At 30.9% G+C, this 22,585-nt stretch overlaps 1 protein-coding gene across 4 annotated transcripts in view; it reads right to left on the reverse strand.

Moving 5' to 3' along the window:
- LOC137818313 (3-hydroxyisobutyryl-CoA hydrolase 1) overlaps positions 1 to 10,727 on the reverse strand; it is a 34,056-nt gene extending 23,329 nt beyond the window's left edge. For 2 of the 4 annotated variants that reach the window (XR_016516218.1, XM_068621649.2), the window contains exons 1-6: positions 10,587 to 10,727; positions 10,192 to 10,272; positions 9,346 to 9,414; positions 7,056 to 7,119; positions 736 to 815; positions 565 to 648 (exon numbers count right to left, since the gene is read on the reverse strand). Coding sequence is in view for 3 of the 4 variants with exons in the window: in XM_068621649.2 (XP_068477750.2) it covers positions 565 to 648; positions 736 to 815; positions 7,056 to 7,119; positions 9,346 to 9,414; positions 10,192 to 10,272; positions 10,587 to 10,619 (411 nt within the window). In the remaining variant the exon portion in view is untranslated. Of the gene's footprint in view, positions 1 to 564; positions 649 to 735; positions 816 to 7,055; positions 7,120 to 7,478; positions 8,522 to 9,345; positions 9,415 to 10,191; positions 10,273 to 10,586 lie in introns of those variants that run through there. The other 2 variants (XM_090296279.1, XM_090296280.1) reach the window with 2 other exon arrangements.
- Positions 10,728 to 22,585: the final 11,858 nt, after the last annotated feature.

The following is a 22,585-nucleotide window of genomic DNA, read 5'->3' on the forward strand; positions in this document are numbered from 1 at the left end:
GATTGTTGAAGAACTGCATTTGCCTATGAATCTACCAATGGAACTATAATGACAATAAAGTTGCAATTACATATAGCACAAAATCTCATACAGCATGTCAAACTAAGTATGTGGAGATTGATACACAGTTTATAAAGGAAAAGGTTGTTCAAGTACTAATTTTATATGCCATTTGTCCCAACATTTGGCAGACATTTAACCCGATGGTAGCTTCGACCTAAATTTGAATTTATTGTAAGCAAGTTGGATATGATGGATATCTTTGTACAAACTTTGGAGGTCTAGAAGTTGTTAGGATATTTTAAAACAATTTAATTCTAGAACGATTAGGGTAGATATGATCAGTTTTTTTTTTCTGATCTTATCCTTATCTTTTCTATTTTATTTTTCCTGACTTATCTATATCTATTTTTTAATTTGAACTGTAATTAGATTGGTTAGAAAATCTATAACCAAACTCTTCCCATAAATCTCAATCTTTCAAAATTTGAATGATTAGTAAATACAATTTTCTTTCTTCCTTGAAACTACATTTAGATAGTTATGCTCTTAATAAAAAAGTACCGTATTCTCTGTAACAACACGAAATCTTCCATGTACAGAAGCACCAGCACCACCTCCCATAACAATTCCATTAAGAATGGAAACCTTCAAATGTTTGCAAACAAAGGTAAGGAAAAAGGTATGTGTCAATCATTACGAAAAAAAATAAGTACTGTAAATAAGAAGAGTTACCTGGGGCTTACTATATGTTGCCATCAAGTAATTCAATTTATATTCAGTAAGGAAAAATTTGGCACCAGTCTTCCAGTCACCTATTTTCATAGAAAATAAAAATTAATAACTTTACATTAAAATTAAATACAACATTTGAAAATTCATGCACTCAAAGTAATTGAATTCTTATACTAGCTAGACATGTTGATATGAATGAAGAACTCCAAATCAGCACAATATTTCACATCAAAATAGCTACCCTCTCAAACTCAGATTGTAGAAATGATCACAATACAATGTACCAGGAGGTTACCACAAGGAGAGGCAGATATAACTATTAAAGGAACAAACAGAATATCATCGATTTTATATGAGGAAATGTTGAGTGTAGTTAAACACATGGGTCTAGTTCACCTATATTGTAACTGACACACAAAGATTATTATTTGACTTTTCACCATACATCTGAATACGGTATCAGAGTATAGATTAGACTTGTGCCTTCCTAGTGGACTAGACCCATTGTTTTGTTGCTGTAAATTTTTTTTCTAGAAATCGTGTTCCATTCTGATTACTGGCTTCCATCACCATTCCTTTGGTTGTTTTCTGTCTTTTCATTGTTTTCGCTGTTGTCTGTCGTCTCATCATTGTTCTGCCTATAGACACCATTGTCAAAATCACCTCCATCAGACAATCATCGAGTTGTTGATCCTGCATCCAACAAAGCAGTGCATCACTTTCAGACACATCCCTCACTTCCTAGCTTCGCAGGCCACCATGCATGGTAGCGGATTCTACCTCCTTTCAAGCAACAATCACCGCGTCAGTCTTGTCGTATTGTCTCTGTTAGATATTATAGATATTGTTAGATATCTCATATTTATGTAATGGGCTTAGCCCATATGTTTCTTTTCCTATATAAACATAACCCTATGTGATCAATATACACAAGGGATTTACCATATTCTTTCTTTTCCTTTAATATGGTATCTAGAGCATAAGGTTAGGGTTTAGGGTTTAGGGTTCAATTTTTATTGGTGAACCCATTATTCACTGGAATTTTCCAGCCACCACCCCACTGTCTCGCCGGAGCAGCCGCCGGACCTCGCCGGAGCCGCCACCGGAATCTCGCTGGAAACGTCGCCGGAATATTGTTGGAGCCGTGGCTGGAATCTCGTCGGAGCCTCCGCTGAAGATGCTGCCAGAATCGCTGCTGGAGCCTTCATCTTTGTTGCTGCCGCCAATTAACCGGTGACTGGATTTGTCCTTATCTTCTATGGCTTCTTCCGCTTCTGCTGCCACTATGGCTTCTTCCGCTGCCACTACCACTGTGGCTTCTTCCGCAGTCATTATGCCGGATTCATCTATTTATACTAATTACGTCAATGTTCATCTTTCCATTGACAAATTGGATGGAACCAATTATGACATTTGGGCATCAGATATTAAATTATAGCTTAAGAGTCAAGGTTTTGTTGATCATCTTACTCATCCTACTCTTGCTGAAAATGAGGTTTTCTGTTGGTTGAAAATTGATGCTCAATTATGCATTGTTATCAAATCGACCATTCACTCATCTTTAAAACAAATTTTTCGTACCTATGAGACATGTTCAGAAGTTTGGGAACAAGCAAAATTATTATACACCAATGATACTCAACGTCTTTATGGTGTGTGTCAAAATCTTCTCACAATTGTTGCTCCCAAACGTCTTGATGGTACAATGGCAGAATATCTAGGTAAACTTCATGCTCTTCTTCATGATTTTAATGAGTTATTACCTCCTGCCTCTACTCCTTCTCAAGAACTAGAACAAAGATCCAAGTTCTTCATGTTATTGGGTTTACATGGCCTTCCTGATGATTATTCTCACGTTCGTGATCAAATTTTGGGATCTCCTATTGTGCCCAATTTTACTTCCACTTGTTCTACCCTTTTGCGCGTACCAACTAAACACACCACTGATATAACGTCTCATGTTGATGACTCTTTTGTTTTAGTCTCTCAGCATAATGATCGTACTCGCCCTCACAAGCCGGGCAAAGGGCGTCACAAATGTGACCATTGTGGCAAACTTGGCCACAAAATTGACAGATGTTATGCCTTACATGGTCGTCCTCCTAGATCTGTTGCGGTTGCTCAAATTGCCCTTGTGCAACCTTCTACCATGGACCATACTTCAATTGATATCCTAGGACAGCCTGCTATTTTCAATGAATTTCTTAAATGGTATGAGGATCATCAAAACCCTAGTTCCACAACTTCTGCACATTCAGGTACATCTTTTGTTGGCCTTACTCACTCCACTTCCCATGGCCCTTGGGTTCTAGATTCAGGTGCCACTGATCACATTACTGGTAATAAATCTTTTTTCTCTTCCCTATCTACTACGGGTTATTTACCTTCGGTTACCATGGCCAATGGATATAGGGTACCATCACATGGTGTTGGTACTATTAATCTTTTTTTTTTCTTTATCTATTGATAATGTTCTTTATGTCCCTGGGTCTCCATTTAACTTATTATCCATTAGTCGTCTAACCCGTTCCCTTGATTGTGTTATTTCTTTTACCAAAGATTCTGTTACTTTACAGGACCGGAGTTCGAGACGGATGATTGGCACCGGGTGTGAGTCTCATGGACTTTATCAACTATAGATCTCTGCACATGTTGGCGCAATTATGGATTCTCCATCTCTCATTCATGCTCGGTTGGGTCACCTAGTCTTGCAAAGATGCAGCAGCTTGTTCCAAGTTTGTCTAATGTGTCTACTTTATCGTGTGAGTCGTGTCAGTTAGGGAAGCACATTCGTAGTTCTTTTCCTAGTAGTGTCTCACAACATGCTTCATCTCCTTTTGCCTTAGTTCACTTTGACATTTGGGGATCAAGTCGTATTAAGTCTAATTTATGATTTCAGTATTTTGTTACTTTTATTGATGATTATTCAAGATGTACTTGGGTATTTTTAATGAAAAACCGTTCTGAGTTGTTTTCTATATTTCAAATATTTTACAATGAAATTAAAAATCAATTTGGAATTTCCATCCGAATTTTGCGCAGTGATAATGGACGTGAGTATCTTTCTCATTCTTTTAAAATTTTTATGGCTTCTCATGATATTCTTCATCAAACTTCATGTGCTTATACACCTCAACAAAATGGGGTAGCTGAACACAAGAATAGACATCTTGTTGAAACAACTCGTACTATTTTAATCCATGGTAATGTTCCTCAACGTTTTTGGGGTGATGTTGTTCTTAGTGCATGTTATCTCATTAATCGCATGCCATCTTCAGTTTTAGATAACAAAATTCCTCATTCTATTTTATTTCCACATGACCCTCTCCACTCTTTACCTCCCAAAGTTTTTGGGTCCACATGTTTTGTTCATAATTTTAGTCTTGGTCTTGATAAATTATCTCCTAAGTCACACAAATGTGTCTTTTTAGGGTTCACTAGATCACAAAAAGAATATAAATGTTTCTCATCGTCTTTAAACCATTATTTTATTTCAGCACATGTCACCTTCAGTGAATCTTCCCTTTACTTTAAGTCTTGTCTTTCTCCTTCAATTTCTTCATCTAATCAAGTTAATATTCCTCTTGTTGTGCCTAGTGCACCTAACAATTCACCACCGCCACTAACTCTTCAGGTGTATAGTCGTCGTCAAACGTCTCATCGTCCATCAGCGGACTCTATTCCGGTGCCAACACCTCATCCCCCTCCGGCTCCTACAGTTGAACCTCCGACTGTTGAACCTGATCTTCCTATTGCTATCCGTAATGGTATACGTTCTACTCGTAATCCCTCTCCACATTATACTGCTTTGAGTTACCATAGACTATCTCAACCCTTTATACCTGTCTTTCGTCTATTTCTTCTGTATCCATTCCAAAATCTGTAGGTGATGCCTTAGCTCATCCTGGTTGGTGTCAGGCCATGCTTGATGAAATGAATGCGCTTCAGAATAATGGAACTTGGGAACTTGTTCCTTTACCATCTAGGAAATCTTTTGTTGGTTGCAGGTGGATTTTTGCTATCAAAGTTGGTCCTGATGGTACTATTGATCGTCTCAAAGCTCGTCTTGTGGCTAAGGGTTATACCCAAATTTTTGGTGTAGACTATGGTGATACTTTTTCTCTAGTAGCAAAGATGGCCTCTGTTCGCTTATTCATAGCTAGGGCTGCTCTTCAACAATGGCCTTTTTATCAACTGGATGTTAAAAATGCTTTTCTTAATGAGGATTTGCAGGAATAAATTTATATAGAGCAACCTCCCGGTTTTGTTGCTTAGGGGGAGTCTTTTGGATTGGTATGTCGTCTTCGCAAATCCTTATATGGCCTTAAGCAGTCTCCTAGGGCTTGGTTTGGAAAATTTAGCAATGTTGTTCAACAATTTGGTATGACTCGCAGTGAAGGAGATCATTCAGTTTTTTATCGTCACTTGAGTGTTGGGTGTGTCTATCTTGTAGTATATGTTGCTGACATTGTTCTTACAGGCAGTGATCACCATGGCATCTCACAAGTAAAACAACACCTTTGTCAACACTTTCAGACCAAAGATCTTGGCAAACTCAGATATTTCTTGGGGATTGAGGTAGCACAATCCAATACTGGTATTGTTATCTCTCAAAGAAAATACGCATTAGATATTTTGGAGGAAATTGGGTTGATGAATTCGAAATCTGTTGATACTCCCATGGATCCCAATGTCAAGCTTCTACCCAATCAGGGGGAGCCTCTTTCAGATCCTGAGAAGTACAGGAGATTAGTTGGAAAATTGAACTATCTCACTGTTACTCGTCCTGATATTTCTTTTGCAGTCAGTGTGGTGAGTCAATTTCTTAATTCTCCATGTGAAGATCATTGGGAATGCAGTCATTCGTATAGTGAAGTACATTAAAGGCTCTCCTGGAAAAGGTTTGTTATATGGTCATAATAACCATACTAAAGTCGTTTGTTATTCAGATGTTGATTGGGCAGGATCTCCATCTGATAGAAGATCAACTTCTGGTTATTGTGTCTCCATTGGTGATAACTTTATCTCTTGGAAGAGCAAGAAACAAAGTGTTGTGGCAAAATCTAGTGCAGAAGCATAATATAGAGCTATGGTCTCGGCTACTTGTGAGCTTATTTGGCTTAAACAGTTACTTAAAGAATTGCAATTTGGAGAGGTTACTCAAATGACACTTATATGTGATAATCAGGCTGCTCTTCATATTAGCTCAAATCCAGTTTTTCATGAAAGGACAAAATATATTGAGATTGATTGTCATTTCATTCGAGAAAAGATTATATCAGGAGATATCAAGACTGAGTTTGTTAATTCAAATAATCAATTAGCAAATATTTTTACTAAACCCTTACGAGGACCTAGGATTGATTACATTTGTAACAAGCTGGGTACATATGATCTATATGCACCAGCTTGAGGGGGAGTGTTAGATATTATTATATATAATTAGATATTATTTGATATTATGAGATATTATGAGATATTATAGATATTGTTAGATATCTCATATTTATGTAATGGGCTTAGCCCATATGTTTCTTTTCCTATATAAACATAACCCTATGTGATCAATATACACAAGGGATTTACCCTATTCTTTCTTTTCCTTTAATAGTCCCTATTCCTGATCTGGGCTCCCTTTTGTGATCAGAGCCCGTTTGATGTTACACACCTTATTTGAGGACGTTTACTCTCTCCTGAAGTTGTTTTCTCTCTCCTTAGTGAACCATGACTTCTCCTAGTGGTGCTGCATCTGATTCTTCCACTTTTACTAATTATGTCAATATTACTCTCTCCATTAATAAGTTAGACGAAACCAATTATGACCTTTGGGCATCTAATTTAAAGCTTTGGCTTAAGGACCAAATTATGTTGACCATCTTACTCAAACGGTAGGCTCCATTGATGAAAAGAATCGTCCTTGTTGTTCTAAGATTGATGCTCAACACTGCAGCATCTTTAAGTAAACAAATGTAAACAGGCTCGACTATTGTAAACAAATGACACTCAACACCTCTATGGCGTTTGTCAAAATCTCTTGAATGGTGTTGGTCCCAAAATGTCTTGATAAGTTTAAGTATATACAAGGCTTCCAAGATCGGGAACTTTGATACCAACTTGAAAATTAAAGAATAATTTTATTGATATCTATCACACCAATTACATTTTCATCATCTGTATTTGTAATAACCAAAACCTTTAAAAAAAGGAAATAAAAATATGCTGAAATAAATAGGAAGATTCTAAAGATATTTTTTCCTGATTACTATGGAAATATTGAGAATACTTTTTATCCTAATAATCTGCTATTTACAAAAACATACCTTTACTTCCTTCACGAGCAACAGCTGCCACATCACCACCAGCACAAAAAGACCTTCCATTTCCCTAATATAGGTAGCCACAAGACAAGCCAAAGTCAGAAAATCAAGATTTTCTCCTTGAAAATAAGAAAAATTATGTTCAACAAATTATAGTTTTGTTCTATCCATGACTTCTCTTTCTAATTGTTAAAGTCAGAAATACATGCATTTACATATATTACATGAATTGTTTGAACAGTAGAAGTTTATCACTAACCAATGAGTATGCAACATAGAAGGCAACTTGCATCCTCTCTTATATTTTAAAAACAAATATTCATAAAAAGGCTAAAACTGGAATATTTGGAAAAATGGAAGCCCTGAAAAAGTATTATCATTAAGGAACAATTAGCCAAATTATTACAAAGTAGCTACTTTTATTACTTCCTGGTTCACTTTTCATAACTTCCCAACAAAATACTGCTCTGGATTTTCACCAAAAAACAGGTAGTCTAGGCAGAAAAATTCCTGAAAAAAAACCAGAGAGGACATAAAAAGTATACTGGCCCAAAGAAGGTCAATGGTTAAAAGCTTCCCTTAAAAATCCAAGCACTAAGCAGCAACCAGTTACCAACCCAACTAGTTTCATGATTCTTTCCAAATATCCTCTTCAGATTAATAATTTAAATTCTAAAAAATAAAAGTAAACTAAAGGTTGTCAAATTGAAGACACTAAGGAATATGTGGGGGGGGAGTAGACTTGAGTCACTTGACTTTCTACTATTGGTATAAGGTTGTCAAGCTTGACTCATAGGAAGGAGACTATCTTCAAAAACTAATATTTCATGTGTTTCAGTGCTTAAACTGCTAAATGTAAACAATATATATTCATAATACTCAGCATTACAAGTGCTCATAAAGCAAACCAATAATTACTATCACACCTATTTTACAAATATATCTAATCTTTCCACCTAATTCCAACAGTATCCTTCATAGTTTTAACTTATCTTGCCTAATTGGCCTGGGTGTGACCCTAAACTAGCAGTTGGCAAACATTTTCATCATCAACAAGACAGCAAAGCATTAATAAAAACCACAGAATATAATAGAAACAATCAAAATGCAAACAAAACGTAAAACCAGAACATCAAGTTACAGAACAATTATTAATTACAGAGCTCTGTAGACGAATTCACATAGTAAATATGCTGTGCATGCATTATGGAACATGGGCTCTGCATCTTGGTTGAAACTTCGCCATCATATAAAAGCTCGTAATCTTCATCTTTGATTGTCAACATTTATCTTCCCAATGCCCCCTTAACTTTTGTGATAAACCATATGAAAGGTTTTATATCAAATATGCCCCTTTAAACTATGGAAAATGCAATAGTGCACCCTCTCTTGTGCAAAATTTTCAATGATCATATTCTAGATTACATGGCAATGAAGGACTGCAACTGTAATGAAGGTGGAGTAGTACACTAGTGTTGACAGCAATCCCTTTGACAGCTATGCAACTGTAATGAAGGTGGAGTAGTACACTCACCCAATATCTATTTAATTTCTTTCATAATCACCATTTTCACTTTATTTAAATTGTGTCTATAAATGTTTATAAAGACAAATTTTAAAGTTATCTTCAGTGGAAATACATGTATATAATGCAGATAAATTTCATATTGACATGATGAGATAAATTCATATAGGTTGTTAAAGCATTTTCTGATGTATCCTTGGTTCCTTGGAAGTTAAGAAACAAGTGGAAAAAATTGTCTTAAGATCATGAAGCATATGTATTTTAGGGTTTCATACAATTTTAGAGAGGGAAATAGTTGAGCTGATAAACTTGTTGTACATGGTATTACTCTTTAGGATTTAGTTTAGTGGGATGATTTCCCGTTTTTTGTTAAGTGTCACTCTTTTAGAGATAGTTTTGGTCTGTCAAACTATAGAACTTTTAAGTTTTAGTGGGTTTGGTTTGATTTAGTCCCCACTCTCTTCTGCTTCTTTAATTTTGGTGTGCTGCAAATTATTGATAAAAGCTAGAGCGCCAAGTTGGTTGGGATTAAAATTTTGTATAGTGATGCCATTTCCACATTTACTTTTATTTGAAAAAAAAAGGTCCCCAAAAAATTTAAATCATTTTTAGGCTCTAAAATATATTTGAGGACCAAACGACAGGTTAACTTTTTCAGAGACTGATGTGCTTCAGCCAACCCTCTCAATTCAATTCCAATAGCAGCCTGTTTTGTTCCTTTTCCATAGAGTAAAAGTCTACTGAATGTGGTCACTAAAAGGAGATTACCTTCACGACAACCAATTTAATATCAGAATTTTCTTCATCCTCAGAAAAAACTTCAAGCAGACGTGAAACCTACAACAATTAACAAGAAGACAGAAAAAGATTGCAGATAAAAGTAAGAAAATAGGAAATTAGAAATGGAATTGCACTCTTTTAGTCCCTATAACACATTAATACTTATTTTTATATTTAATCCTTTTTCTCATTTTTCCTCCGTTCCCTGTTGTATGGGACAGAAGCATAATTATGTTTTATGTAGAGCCAATCTAAGGCATATGGCAGCAGTAAACAAATAATCAGACAAGACTTAGACAGTGAAAGAAATAATCAATAATATATTTTTTTTAAATCTCAATTCTCATTTCAACACACAGCTTCTTCAGGCATTTTGTTAGGCCCAATAGTATACTGGCCCAATAAACTATGTTAACCTAAATGTCACATATATAAGTGACATCTGAAAATAGAGAAAAAGAAGAAAAGTTTATAGTTAACCCTAGTTTCTAGTTTAATAATCTTAGTATTCTATAGACTATAGTCATAGTTTTGATAGAATAGATGCTAGATGCGAGGTTAACATAGTTTATAGTTTATTGGGGCAGTATACTGGGCCTATCCTAACACATTTAATATTAAAAATTCCTAATCAGTGAAACCATATTATCGCATTCATTTAGACTCTGGATCCAGCTGCTCTAAAGTGAACAACTTACTTTAGAGGGTAAAAAGTAATCCAATCAACAATCAATATTATGTTCATGTACATAACAAATCACGAATTTGTTGAAAAAAACACCCATCGATTTGATATTTTTCATCAACAACGCATTGAACCGATTAAAGTAGTACCATATAAAAAGAGAGGGCATTCAACTGCTTAGGCCTGTTTAGGGTCAAAACTCTCGCATTTAATTTGCGCTCCACCAGAATCTGCCAAACAAAACCAAAACTAGTTCAAATCAATTAAAAACAAAAACATCATTTTACTAATGTATCAAACCACAACAATAGCAAGAACAGAGCTAAGACACGGTTAATTTAGGAGTTTCCGGTGCTTTTTTGCAACAATTTTACTTCATTAATCGATTTTGATCTTCAATTCAAATGGAATGAATTCACAAAATATTAAGAAGAAAATAAGTGTTTAGAGAAGAAAATTGACATAATATTCTGATGAACGAAAACGAAGTGAAGTTTATGTGGAGCTTGTGAATCAAGCTACAAGATAGAGAATAGAGAGAGACCTGTTGGTGATCGCCTTGGGAGAGGGAAGCCATAACCGCAGACAATGGAAGGTTGGTTCCGTTGGGAAGGGTGAGTGAGGAAGAACCCAAAACGTGGTGGTTCCTTTGTTACTCACTACTTCACCACGTGCCAGGCACGGGACTTTTAATATTTTATTTATCTCTTATAAATATATTTTTTTTAAAAACATATATTCGTATTTATTAAAAATCAACTACTACTTTTATAATTATTAATTTTTAAAAATATATATAATTACTGTATTGGTTGTATTGTTATCAATATAAGTTTTCATAACAAAGATAAAGTTTATTGTAATATTTAAACAATGAATACAGTCTATAATAAATTAGAATAATATAACATAAATTTATAATTTGTTTTAATAAATATAAATACAGATAAATAACAACGTTGTCAAAGAGTAAAATATAATAAGTTAATCAGTATAATAAATAATTTTAAGTTTTAGAATCTATGCAAAAAAAATTTAATATATAATTTATAATAAAAATTAAATAAATAATAAGAACCTCAAAATACATATACTTTGTTTTGAAAAAAATGGTTATTATAGTAACTATGATACTGATATTTTTATACAAATAACTAAAATTATAAGTTCATGTACAATTAATAATCCAATATATTAAAAAAAATATTTACGTAAGATATCATCTACATGACAAAAAAATTACATGACTATATTGTGCTACATATTTAGTTAGTGAATAATTGATATTACTTGTATAATAAAAAAGTTGAAAGTAAAAAAGAAGAATGAAAATAACAAAAAATTATTAATTGAAGATTTGAAGAAGGGGTTATATGTTCAACAATAGAGTTACTTAGATGAAACAAATGTTGTAAGCAACATGAAAGTTACAATTGTATAGTGGACCTTTCTAGAAATAATAACTTGTGAACTTTTAACAAGTGTAATGTATGTGCCATGTAAAAAAATACATGTTAAAAGTTGTTTATACATAAAGATTTAAATTTCTTTTTAAGGATAAAAAATTGTAAAGTATTCATATTTATGTAGTTAAAAAGGAGAATCACTAATGTAACAATAGTGTATCAGTCGTGTTTTTATGACAGTTGGAAGTCTCAGCATTTAATTAGGGTCGACTGACACGATTAAATTTGTTATGACTAAATAGAATATTAATAAGACTAACCAGTAGTTAAGCATTAGGTAATACATTCTTATTCATGATCCAAAATCATAATCCAACCCAATAACAAATGGTCTATAATAATCTTATAAATACACAGATTTTGAGAAATAAGGTACGTCATCATTTTGCATTAATATACTGAATATCGAGATCTCACTTGGAGCGTATGAAGACGAGGAGGAGAAGCACGAAGGGAGAGTTGTGAAGTTGTTCTGAGAAAGGAGGGAGTAAGTGGAAGACCAATCGATCGAGGTAGAAGACAATCGTTCTTTTGGTTACAATTTCGTTCGAGAAAAATTAACCTATTGGGGGTTGATCACCCAAGTACTGACATCATACTAGAAAACTCCGATAATATCATCTAGATAATTATACCCTCATCAATAACAAATTCCACTAATTACTTTATAAATATAAAAAGATCGATTAACTAATATTATATAAGAGCTTATTCACATTATTACTTTATGAAAGAAGCAGTAACAACCATAATTTATATGATCAAAGGAAAAATAAGGGTGATGTCCCATGATTATGGTAAAATGAATATGAATAAGAGTCTTTGCATCCTTGTCGTAAAATGAATATGAAAAAGAGTTTTTGCATCCTTGAAAGAATAAGATATACACATTGAATTCAGCTTAGGATCTTCATACTTATTGCCTATAACATTTTGGAACTCACTTTTAACTTAGTAAAACACTTTTTGACTCCTTTATTTTATGTACGAGTAAACTCATGATCAAAATAGATGACATTATTTATTCAGTTTTTATTTACATTTGTCGCCTTTACTTATTTAAACATATATTTATTATAAGGAAAAATTGAAAATCATAAAATAAAAGTAGTTTAGTTATTTTGTTATGATAAATAAAGCCTATAAAAAAATTTGAATTATGCTAGTAAAATTAGAAATAATTTTCTATTATTATCTATTTAAAAAAATATAAAATATGTATTTTGATAGATAGTGTTATATGTATACATTTGTTGTGACTTCTATATTTTTTTTGGTGAGAATCACATAATTTTAAGATCCTATTTTGGTTTTTTATATTATGTAGTTATTTCAAAACTTTTAGGATCTTACATTATGTTTTTACAAAACTTCCTTATGGACTCAAAACATCATTTGCTCATGTCCTTGATACAATCAGTAAAAAATCATGTTAAAAACAAAAGAAAGGTATTAAGAATTTATGATCAATGTACAAATGTATTTAAGACATGATTCAAACAAAACCAATAAAACCAATTCATCTCAATCCAAACCTATTTGATCCATTTTAACTCTTACTCAAATGGATATCAAATAAAAAAGAAATGTCTTCCTGGATACTTGAATTAAGTGTCCCACCATATACTAACATTGACTCATTTTAAGCACTTTTAGTCTACTCGTGGACCTCAACTCCATAAGTTAGGGTAAATCAATTGTATAACCAAACGTATGTAATGATAATGTAATTTTTTTTTCTAACTATTTACCACCTGATGTCTTAATCTACGTGATTTAGATCATCAGTGAAGTTCTAGAATCATCCATATCCAATCTAACATAACTTACTCAATTCAATACACTTACATATAATTACTCAAATGCAAGCTCAAGAATCTCAAATATTACATCATCAAACAATTACACACATACACATATGATTAAACTAAAGAAAAACATACATTAACTTCACTTTCAATCCATTCACTGAATCTTATTTCTACAAATATATTAATGTCATATATACATAAATATTTCTAATTATATATAAATCATATAATATAACATGTCATCTTAAAATAAAATAGTAATTGTCTAAAGTATAATTCGCTCAACAATTTAAATAAAAGATTACTTCATTTCTCTCATATTAAGATTCCTTCTCATCCACTAAATGATTTGTCTAAAATCAAAAAATAAAATAGTAATTGTCTAAAGTATAATTCGCTCAACAATTTAAATAAAAGATTACTTCATTTCTCTCATATTAAGATTCCTTCTCATCCACTAAATGATTTGTCTAAAATCAAAAAATTTGTTGAATTCATAAACAATTTATACAACCAAGATCATCAATTCTAACTCTTCTATCTAGTTTTAAACATTAAAATAAGACTTTTCCCCTTTTGTCTATATATCCTCTTCTTTTATTTAATGTACATGGATTGGATTTTTTTTTCATATGTACAATATCATCGAAAATTATTAATATCTACTAGTTTATGTCTATAATAACGTGTTTAGTTTTTGAACCATACTTCCTTGATGTAATTTAGGACTTTTGTAGCTCTTCTCCTACTTTATGGGTGTTTTCTAGATGAGCACATAAATTTAAGGTAATGGAAGTTGTTAAAATGTAATTAACTTGAGTTGATGTGAGTACAACCCTATATTAGATAACTCATGATGGTTATTGTTTATTTGGTTCAAGTTTAGTTATTTTGATGTGGATTGATTTCAAAAATATTTGGTTGTTAGTAATGTTGAATGGATGATTCAATAGTGTTAAAGAATTTGAATTATTTGAACAATAATAGATTTATTTTGAGTTGAATTTGAGCTAATTAATGATGTGGCAAAGACTCATCACTCAAGCTCCCATGTAGTAGTTTAAGAGAGAGAGTATGTCATGACAACTTTTTCTCCTTTAATAGTTTGGTTAATAGTTTGGTCGTTCAAGTGTACAATTAGGTATCCAAGTGACAAGTCATATTGTTCAAGTGTCCAAGCTACCTTTTGAGCCAGGAAAAGACTAAAACAATTCTCTCACCTCTATTTCTCAAAGAAGGAGATCTCACTCAAACAATATTTTCTTATGGTTTAATGCATGTTTTTTAAGGTATTTTAAATACTTATTTGGTATTCAATTTATATAAGTACTTAGATAAATGTTTATGATTGTAATATTACTTGAATAAAATGGATTATATGTATAATGAAAGTTGTGTTGTTGTATTTTATTAATTTTGATAAATGAAAATGGTAGTTACCTAAGTGGTAATTTGAGGGTGGTATCATATATCTATACCTATATATATATGGGATTTCCCTCTTAACTACTCTTCATTTTTTTTCCCATTTTATCCTTATATTAATATTTAATTTTATCATTGTATTATGGTCATTGTGTCATTTTTTTTTCTACAATATTTGGTATACATAATGGGGGCAATTTTGAATTGAAAGAAAGGTGGAAGAGTGGTTTTGAATTGAAAGAGATGTGGAGGAACAAGTATGAATTGAAAGAGAGGTGGAGGAGCGGTTTGATTTATTTTCAAAATCAGTTACATTTTATTAATATTTTATTTTATTTCTATTGTGTTCTTATTTTTATTATTTTGTAATTGTTTTTTTTATATATAGTTTTTTTTAAAGAACAGTTAAAATAATCGTTTTTTGTTATTTTATAGACCGTTTTGAATTTAATTTTCTATTTGTTGCTTTTCTTTTTGAATCAGCAGAACGTTTTTTTATATTTTATTTACGAAATAATTTGAATCAGCAGAACGGTTAATTTATTTAGGAAACAATTTGAATCAGCGAGAGCAGTTCTTGATTTGATACAGAACAATTTATCATTTGATTTACAAAACAACAGTTTTCAATTTGATTCAAATAGATTTTTCATTTCCTCATATCTTACCTTTTTATTCCTTCAATCAACGAAATCTAATGTAAACTCTCATTTTCTCTCTATTGATGTTGTTTCGTCTTTCATTCCAGTAGAGAATGGAAATTCGTTCTATAAGGTAAATGTTAGATCTCAACGGTTTCCTCTAAATAATTCTCACTTTGCAAAATCCTTTCTATTTAGTGCTGCCCTTTTCATTGATTGGTTGTGGATGTTGCTTTTGATTTTCCAGAGAAAGTGGAGAAAGATCGAGAAGTCGATGTGGTTTCATGCGATTAGTCCTTTAAACTTGTTTTTTTTCAAGCCAAAAGAAAACCGTGAGGGGGAGTCTGAGAAAAAGAGTCATGCGAAGATTTCATCATCTTTCTCAGTCACATTATGCTTCTTTGCAAGTTCGTTTTGCATTGTGATTAACAAGGTTTTGCCTTCAATTTCTCGATTAATTTTACTCCAAAGTCAAGATGAAGACTAATGAAACTTTTTATTATAGTTCGTGTGTTTATGCTTGAATTAATACATCATGACCTGTGCAAGCTGGACTTGCTAAGGCTTATTGAACTCGACTCAGGTACGTGTGTGTTTGCTTCTGCATAAATAAAATCCATGAAGTATAGTTTTTTTATTTAATTATAGCTTTTATTTGTTTTCTATTTTTGGTGTGGTGAGATTTCAAGACATTGTTTGCAAACCCAAAAAAATACTTGCAGTTAGGGATTCGTATCTGTCATAACAGTTTTATCTTTGTATTTGTGAGAGATTTGTTTTGAATTTTCCTGATATATTCAACCTTGGTTACTTCATGAAGAATGCCCTACCTGAACAGGAGAGGTGAAAAGTGCTTCCTTCAAGATGTGGTTTGTGGGACATGATTTTAGTGATGCAAGTATTGCTGTTAAAGAAAACACAAAACCTGATATGGAGATTGTAACAAGGGTAATGAGACTTGAAGTTGGATATCTGATGACACCAATAATTATTTATTATTTTCCGTGTGCAGCCCAACGCAACAACATTCCAAATGTTCATATAATGAATTGGTGGTTGTCTTGCTATTTTTGAATTTAGGTTATTGGAGCAATTGATCAAATCTGAGAAGAATCCTGCCTCATTTGTAGGATATAGTCCTTAGGGTACCATATAAACCATATGGAGGTAACCCTTTTGTAATGACTTTCTTAAATTGATTAGGATTAGTAATTTATTTTAAATAATGAATAGTTGTAGTTATTTTTATATTTTTATATTGAAAGGTGTTCTCTCTCTTCTTTTCCCTTTCTATCTTTTTTTTTTCTTTCTCTTGGTTCTTCTATAATAATTTATTATTTACGTCTATCTCTCCTCTCCAGTAACTATACCAACCTTTTTTAAAAATATCATTATCTTTGAGTTGATTTGAGTTCTAATGGGATCATTCATTTTTTAAATTGTTTTTGTTCAATATTTCTGTAATATAAAAATGTGTATATTTAATTGTTGTATAATAACAGAAACGGTTAGTAGATTTTAATTTTTTTTTAAAACAAAAAGAATTTAACAAAATAAAATAAAATCAATAGATACAAGTTTATTATTTGTTTTTTTAATTTTTTTTATTCGCAGATTTTATAAAAAAAGGGTGTTGATTATTAAGGTAGTGTTAAAAAGGGTGTTGATTATTAATGTTTTAAAATAAATAATTAATATTATTTTGAAAAATTAATATATTTTGATGTCATAGATGAAAATCTTTTATTTTTAAAGATCCACTTTTTTGTGTGAGTATCATTTGGAAGTAAAATATTTTATTTGTTCTCACTTAATGGAGAGATTGGTACCTTAATTTTATTTTTTTGTTATCACCTAACTGTTAGGAGAGTGGAGAGATTGGTTACTTTCTGTTTTAAACTGATATTATTCTTTATTAAATAAGCATATTTTTAATTTTAAAATTTTATTTTATTTGTTCTCACTTAACTAGCAGAAAAGTGAAGAGATTGGTGCCTTTTATTAGGGAAGAGTGGATAGAGAGGGGTGAAATGTAGATTTATGAACAGTTACTCTTTTTTAGATATATAAGAAAACTGAGATAAAAATAATATAAAAACATCTTAATGTCTCCAATATACTCCAAAATCTTAATTTTGAGATTATGAAAGAGTGATATATAAGAAAACTATGAGAAAGAAATAATATAAAAACATGTTAATGTCTCCAAAATCCTAATTTTGAGATTCTGAAACTGTATTGTTGTTCTTTTTCACATTTCATCACCCGCCACTTCACCATGTCTTCCGTCTCCTCAATGCTCCAAAAACCCTAATGTTGAGATTCTGTGTATACATTTTATTTTATTTTTTTCAATAGAGATGATTAGTTTATTTTATAAATAAATTAATAATTGACATTTGACAACATTTGACATATCCACTCTTTGTTGTTGTCTAACACCACATGGTGGATTAATATGATGCACATGTCTATTGACAAAAGGCACCTGATGGATTGATAGCATTTTAAGCCATTATTCCTTGTTCTTGATTGTCATTCAACTTATAGTTTTTTCTATAGCTTCTTTCCACCATTTCTTCTCTTCGATCAAATTTTCCTCCATTGTAACCGTCACGTCTTCCTCCATTGTAGCTGGTAAGGATTCCTTATTGTAAATGTCAAGTTTTCCTTCATTGTAACCGTTATTGTCGGTTGTCTCTGAAAACAGGTTGTGACTCCATCTCATGTCCTTTCGCCTCCTTTCATCTTGTGTAATTATGTAGGGATCCACATGAGATTCTATCATTATTAAATTAATTACGTATAATTGCGTACAATAATTACATACAATAATTGCGCATAACTTTCTAATTATTATTTTTTAAAACATTCCCTCCCACGAGCCATTTATCTTTGTTCTTGATTTTCATCTAACTTATATTTTTTCTATAACTTCTTTCTACCATTTCTTCTCTTCGGTCAAATTTTCCTCCATCGTAACCGTCACATCTTTCTCCATTGCTGAACGTAACACCGGTGTGGATACAGATTTGCTAAACATAGTAACCTAGGGTGTGTTGGCTGCACATATGCTTTTAACATAATGTCCAAAGGTTTATATATAAAATTTCAGAGAGATTTCTTCTGCCCAAAGGTTTCGCACTGCACATCCTGCCATGTTCCTACTGCGCATTTTGCCTTGTTTAATTCTCACTTCGGAACCGAGACCATTCTAACTGCCAAATGTTTGTCTTTTTTTTGGTTAAAATTGTAAGTAAAAACTTATCTTTTCACTTTATATTTAATGATGCAAATTAACTAGTATAAGAAAAACTCAAATTGAATTATAGTTATTATAGGTAGATTGAATATTTTTAAAAATGTAAAAAGATAAACACCAATTATAAATATAATGTTTAAATGTATCATTACATACCCATAAATTCAACCCTTACAAATAATTACATACTATTCTATAAAATATGGTTTTGGTTGAATTCCAAATATGATGAGATGTGACTATACTTAGAACAACAATGTAGGTCAAAGAGAGGGAACTTAACATCACGTGATGAAATTAAACTAAGGAATAAGACATACTCATCCGGAAAAATTTCGGCTAAAATAGATTGACCTGGTGGATTGACAACATCTTGAAAGCTAATGATTGCTATAACTGTAGCAACCATGCTCAGATTACATTAGCTAATGAATGAATCTAAGAAACCATGAAGAAAATGATATGAAGGAAAATCTAAAACTGAATAGAAATCAAGAAAGGGAAATTGAACCTATAATATATTTTTAGCAGCACTCCCTTGTGTATCTTCTACAATATTTTCCCTAATATTTTTTTCTCTCTCAAATTTGAAGAGACATTCCCTCTTTCTATGCAACTGTTTTTTAAAATTAACCACTCTCTCAATTCAAAACCGCCCATCTTATCCAATATTTCCACTAATATTTTTCTTTCTCTCAAATTTGAAGAGACATTCCTCTTTCTATGCAACTGTTTTTTAAAAGTAACCACTCTTTCAATTCAAAACTTCCCCCAACCTCTATTTCAATTTAAAACTGTTCCTACACATATACTAAATATAACAGAAAAAAAAAATGACAACAATGTCCATAATATAATAATATCATTAAATATTTATATAGGGATAAAATAGGAAAAGAATTAAGAGCAGTTAAAGAGGGGAATCCCCTTTATATATAGGTATAGATACTAGTATAAGATAAAGAGGATGGTGGATCATGTTTGTGTGGATTACTAGTTGTTGAATAAGTTACCTATCAAGAATAAATATCCTTTATCTAAGATTGAATATTTGTTAGATCAATTATACATAGTATCCTTTATTTCTAAAATAGACATGAGATTGAAATATCATGAGATTATGGTGAAAGCTAAGGATCTTTATAAGACATTCAAATTTAAGTATAGTTGTGTATGAGCAAGTGGTGTGCCTTCAGTATGATGAATGCTCCAACTCTATTTTTGGATTCATTAAACAAATGATGTTTCATCCATTCTTGAAAAAGTTTGTTGTTTTCTTCATATATGACATCATTGTCTATTTTTGTACTCATGAGGAGCACCTTAGAATAATTTCGGGTATACCGAGAGAAAAACAACGTTATGCCAAAATATCTAATGGTTAAGGTGAAGTTTTAGAGGCATTTGATATCAAATGAAGAATTATAGTTGATCCCTCAAAGATGGAAGTAGTGATATAATAGAAGTGTCCTAAGACAGTATAAAAGATCATGAATTTTGTGGGTTAGTTGGTTACCATTGAAGGTTTATTGATGATTTCTCCAAGATGATGACACATTTGACAGAATTGACTCACAATAATCAACCTTAGACAAATAGGTGTGAACAAAGCTTTCTAGAGCTGAAATAACGATTAACCAATTCCTTAATCTTAATGATTCTTAACATAAGGATCTTTTAGGGTTTACAATAATGCATAACAATATTGATGCAAAAAAGGTGGGTAGCTTATCTTATAAGATGATTGAAAGTTAACAATAGGAGTTTCTCAATTGTGACTTAGAGTTATAAATTATGGTATTTACCTTAAAGATCTTGATCTACTACTATCTTCGTGGTGCTAAGTTTGAAGTGTTTGATGACCATAAAAGTTTTATCAAGATGAGTTAAACACGAGGCAAAAGAGATGAATAAAATTCATGAATAATTATGATTTTTACTTATCCTCTCTAAATAGATGGTCAACCTTATAAAACAATCAAATTTTTAGAAGATTTGTTGAAACATTGTGTCTTGAATTGTTTACGGAGTTGGAATGAAGTTTTTACTATAGTGAAGTTTACCCGCAACAACATTTTTCATATTAGTATGTATACGAGTCTTTTAAGCTTTATATAGGAAAAAATGTAAAATTTGAAGTTTTTAGTATTAATATCAAGATAATATTTTGTTAAGAAGTAAGTTGTTCAGACATACTACCCTAAGATAAATATAAGATAAGTGAAGACATTTGTAAATCGATAGAAATTTTATAATTAAAAAATGATTTTTGAAGTTTACAAATAATAATAATAATGTGCTTTTCAGAGTTACACTTATTAGAGTTGTTAAAAGTGCAGTTAGATAAAGAAAATTAACTCTAAAATTTATTGAAAAGTAACATATCAGATAAATTAGTTCAATAACTTATGATTTAGTCATATCACCATTTATTTAGAATATTTTGATTTTATTTATTATATTTATGACTTTTATATTAGATATACTAATTTTATACCAACTCTACATCTAATATTTAAATCAATTATGATCCTATTAACCGAACTAAATCTTCTTTATTCGAAAACCAAAATCAATTTAAATTGCTAAATTAATTCAAATCATTAAACATCTTTTTATCTAATAATCCTAATCACGCCTTCAATTCAGAGTGAAAGAACAGAAAATATTATTATTTTTCTCTTTCTTATTATTCAGAAACCATTATTTATATACTATATTTACATAAATATAAAATTATTTATAACTTGCGAGAGAAGAAATTCATAGAGTTTGTAACGAAAACGGAAAGTCCTTTGTAGAAATCAATTCGAAAGATCATAATAACTTATTATTATTATTATTTTAACTCATGACAGCAACACATTCTATTTTAAATATAAATATTATTTTTAATATATTTAAATTATATATTGTTTAACTAAATTAAATGAAAAAACTATATTTGTAAACGAATAATTATGATAATTATTGAAAAAAAATTACACGTTCATAAATAAAAGTGGAAAATTTTGATAACTGTTGAATTTAAATTTTCTAATTGTAAGTTTGCAATTATTATCTTAGAGAGTGCTTTATTTAATACTTAAATTGAAAAATCATTTCATAATTTAAATGTGAGAATTTATAGTCAATGGGTTACAAAAATAATAGGAAATTACCGGTTGATAAATCAAAAGTGATTGATTTACATTTTAATACCTAATTATTATTTTTTTTACAAGTTTTTCATCAAAAGTTTACGAATTTTATTATCAATTTTTTCCTCATATACTATTAAAAAAAATTGTTTTTACATATTTTATCGATTCGTTAAATCTCTAATAGAATGTTAAATATGTATCTTTAAATTAAATATTAGATATTCATATAGAATTTATATGTGAGTATATGAATAATTTTGCTTTTTTATTAAATCTATACAGTAAAAAAGAAAATAACACCTATTTTTTTCATTAATTTAGGAAATAGAAAAAAGAGAGTAGAATTTGTTAAATGAATGAATATATAAAGTGATAGCATTAAAAGTAAAAGAAGTCAAAAATGGTAGATAATAATGTTTATGTGATCTTTCGTGGCACCTAACGTTGTCTCTGTCAAGTGCGCACATGGTGGGAATAGATGCACTTCAATCAGAAATCACATGCATTGAAGCTGTTGGTGATTACGCTGCTTTGTAACCACACGATGAAGATCATACGGTTCATATTAGTGTTGTGAATCTAATCATGATTTCTTTTTATTGGGATAAAGTTTTATAAAAAAAATAAAATATAATCTGAGAATTTTTGTTATCAAATAAATAATGTAATTTTATACATCCATTAAAAAAATATTAAAATAGTAAGTCCTATTACTTTGTAATTTTAATTTTGGTTGATATCTTATCATATTATATATATAAACTTTAAACCTAACTTAATTTCATAAAATCGGTT

Source organism: Phaseolus vulgaris, chromosome 10, assembly GCF_051622355.1.
Source record: "Phaseolus vulgaris cultivar YP4 chromosome 10, ASM5162235v1, whole genome shotgun sequence".
NCBI classification, from domain to species: domain Eukaryota; kingdom Viridiplantae; phylum Streptophyta; class Magnoliopsida; order Fabales; family Fabaceae; genus Phaseolus; species Phaseolus vulgaris.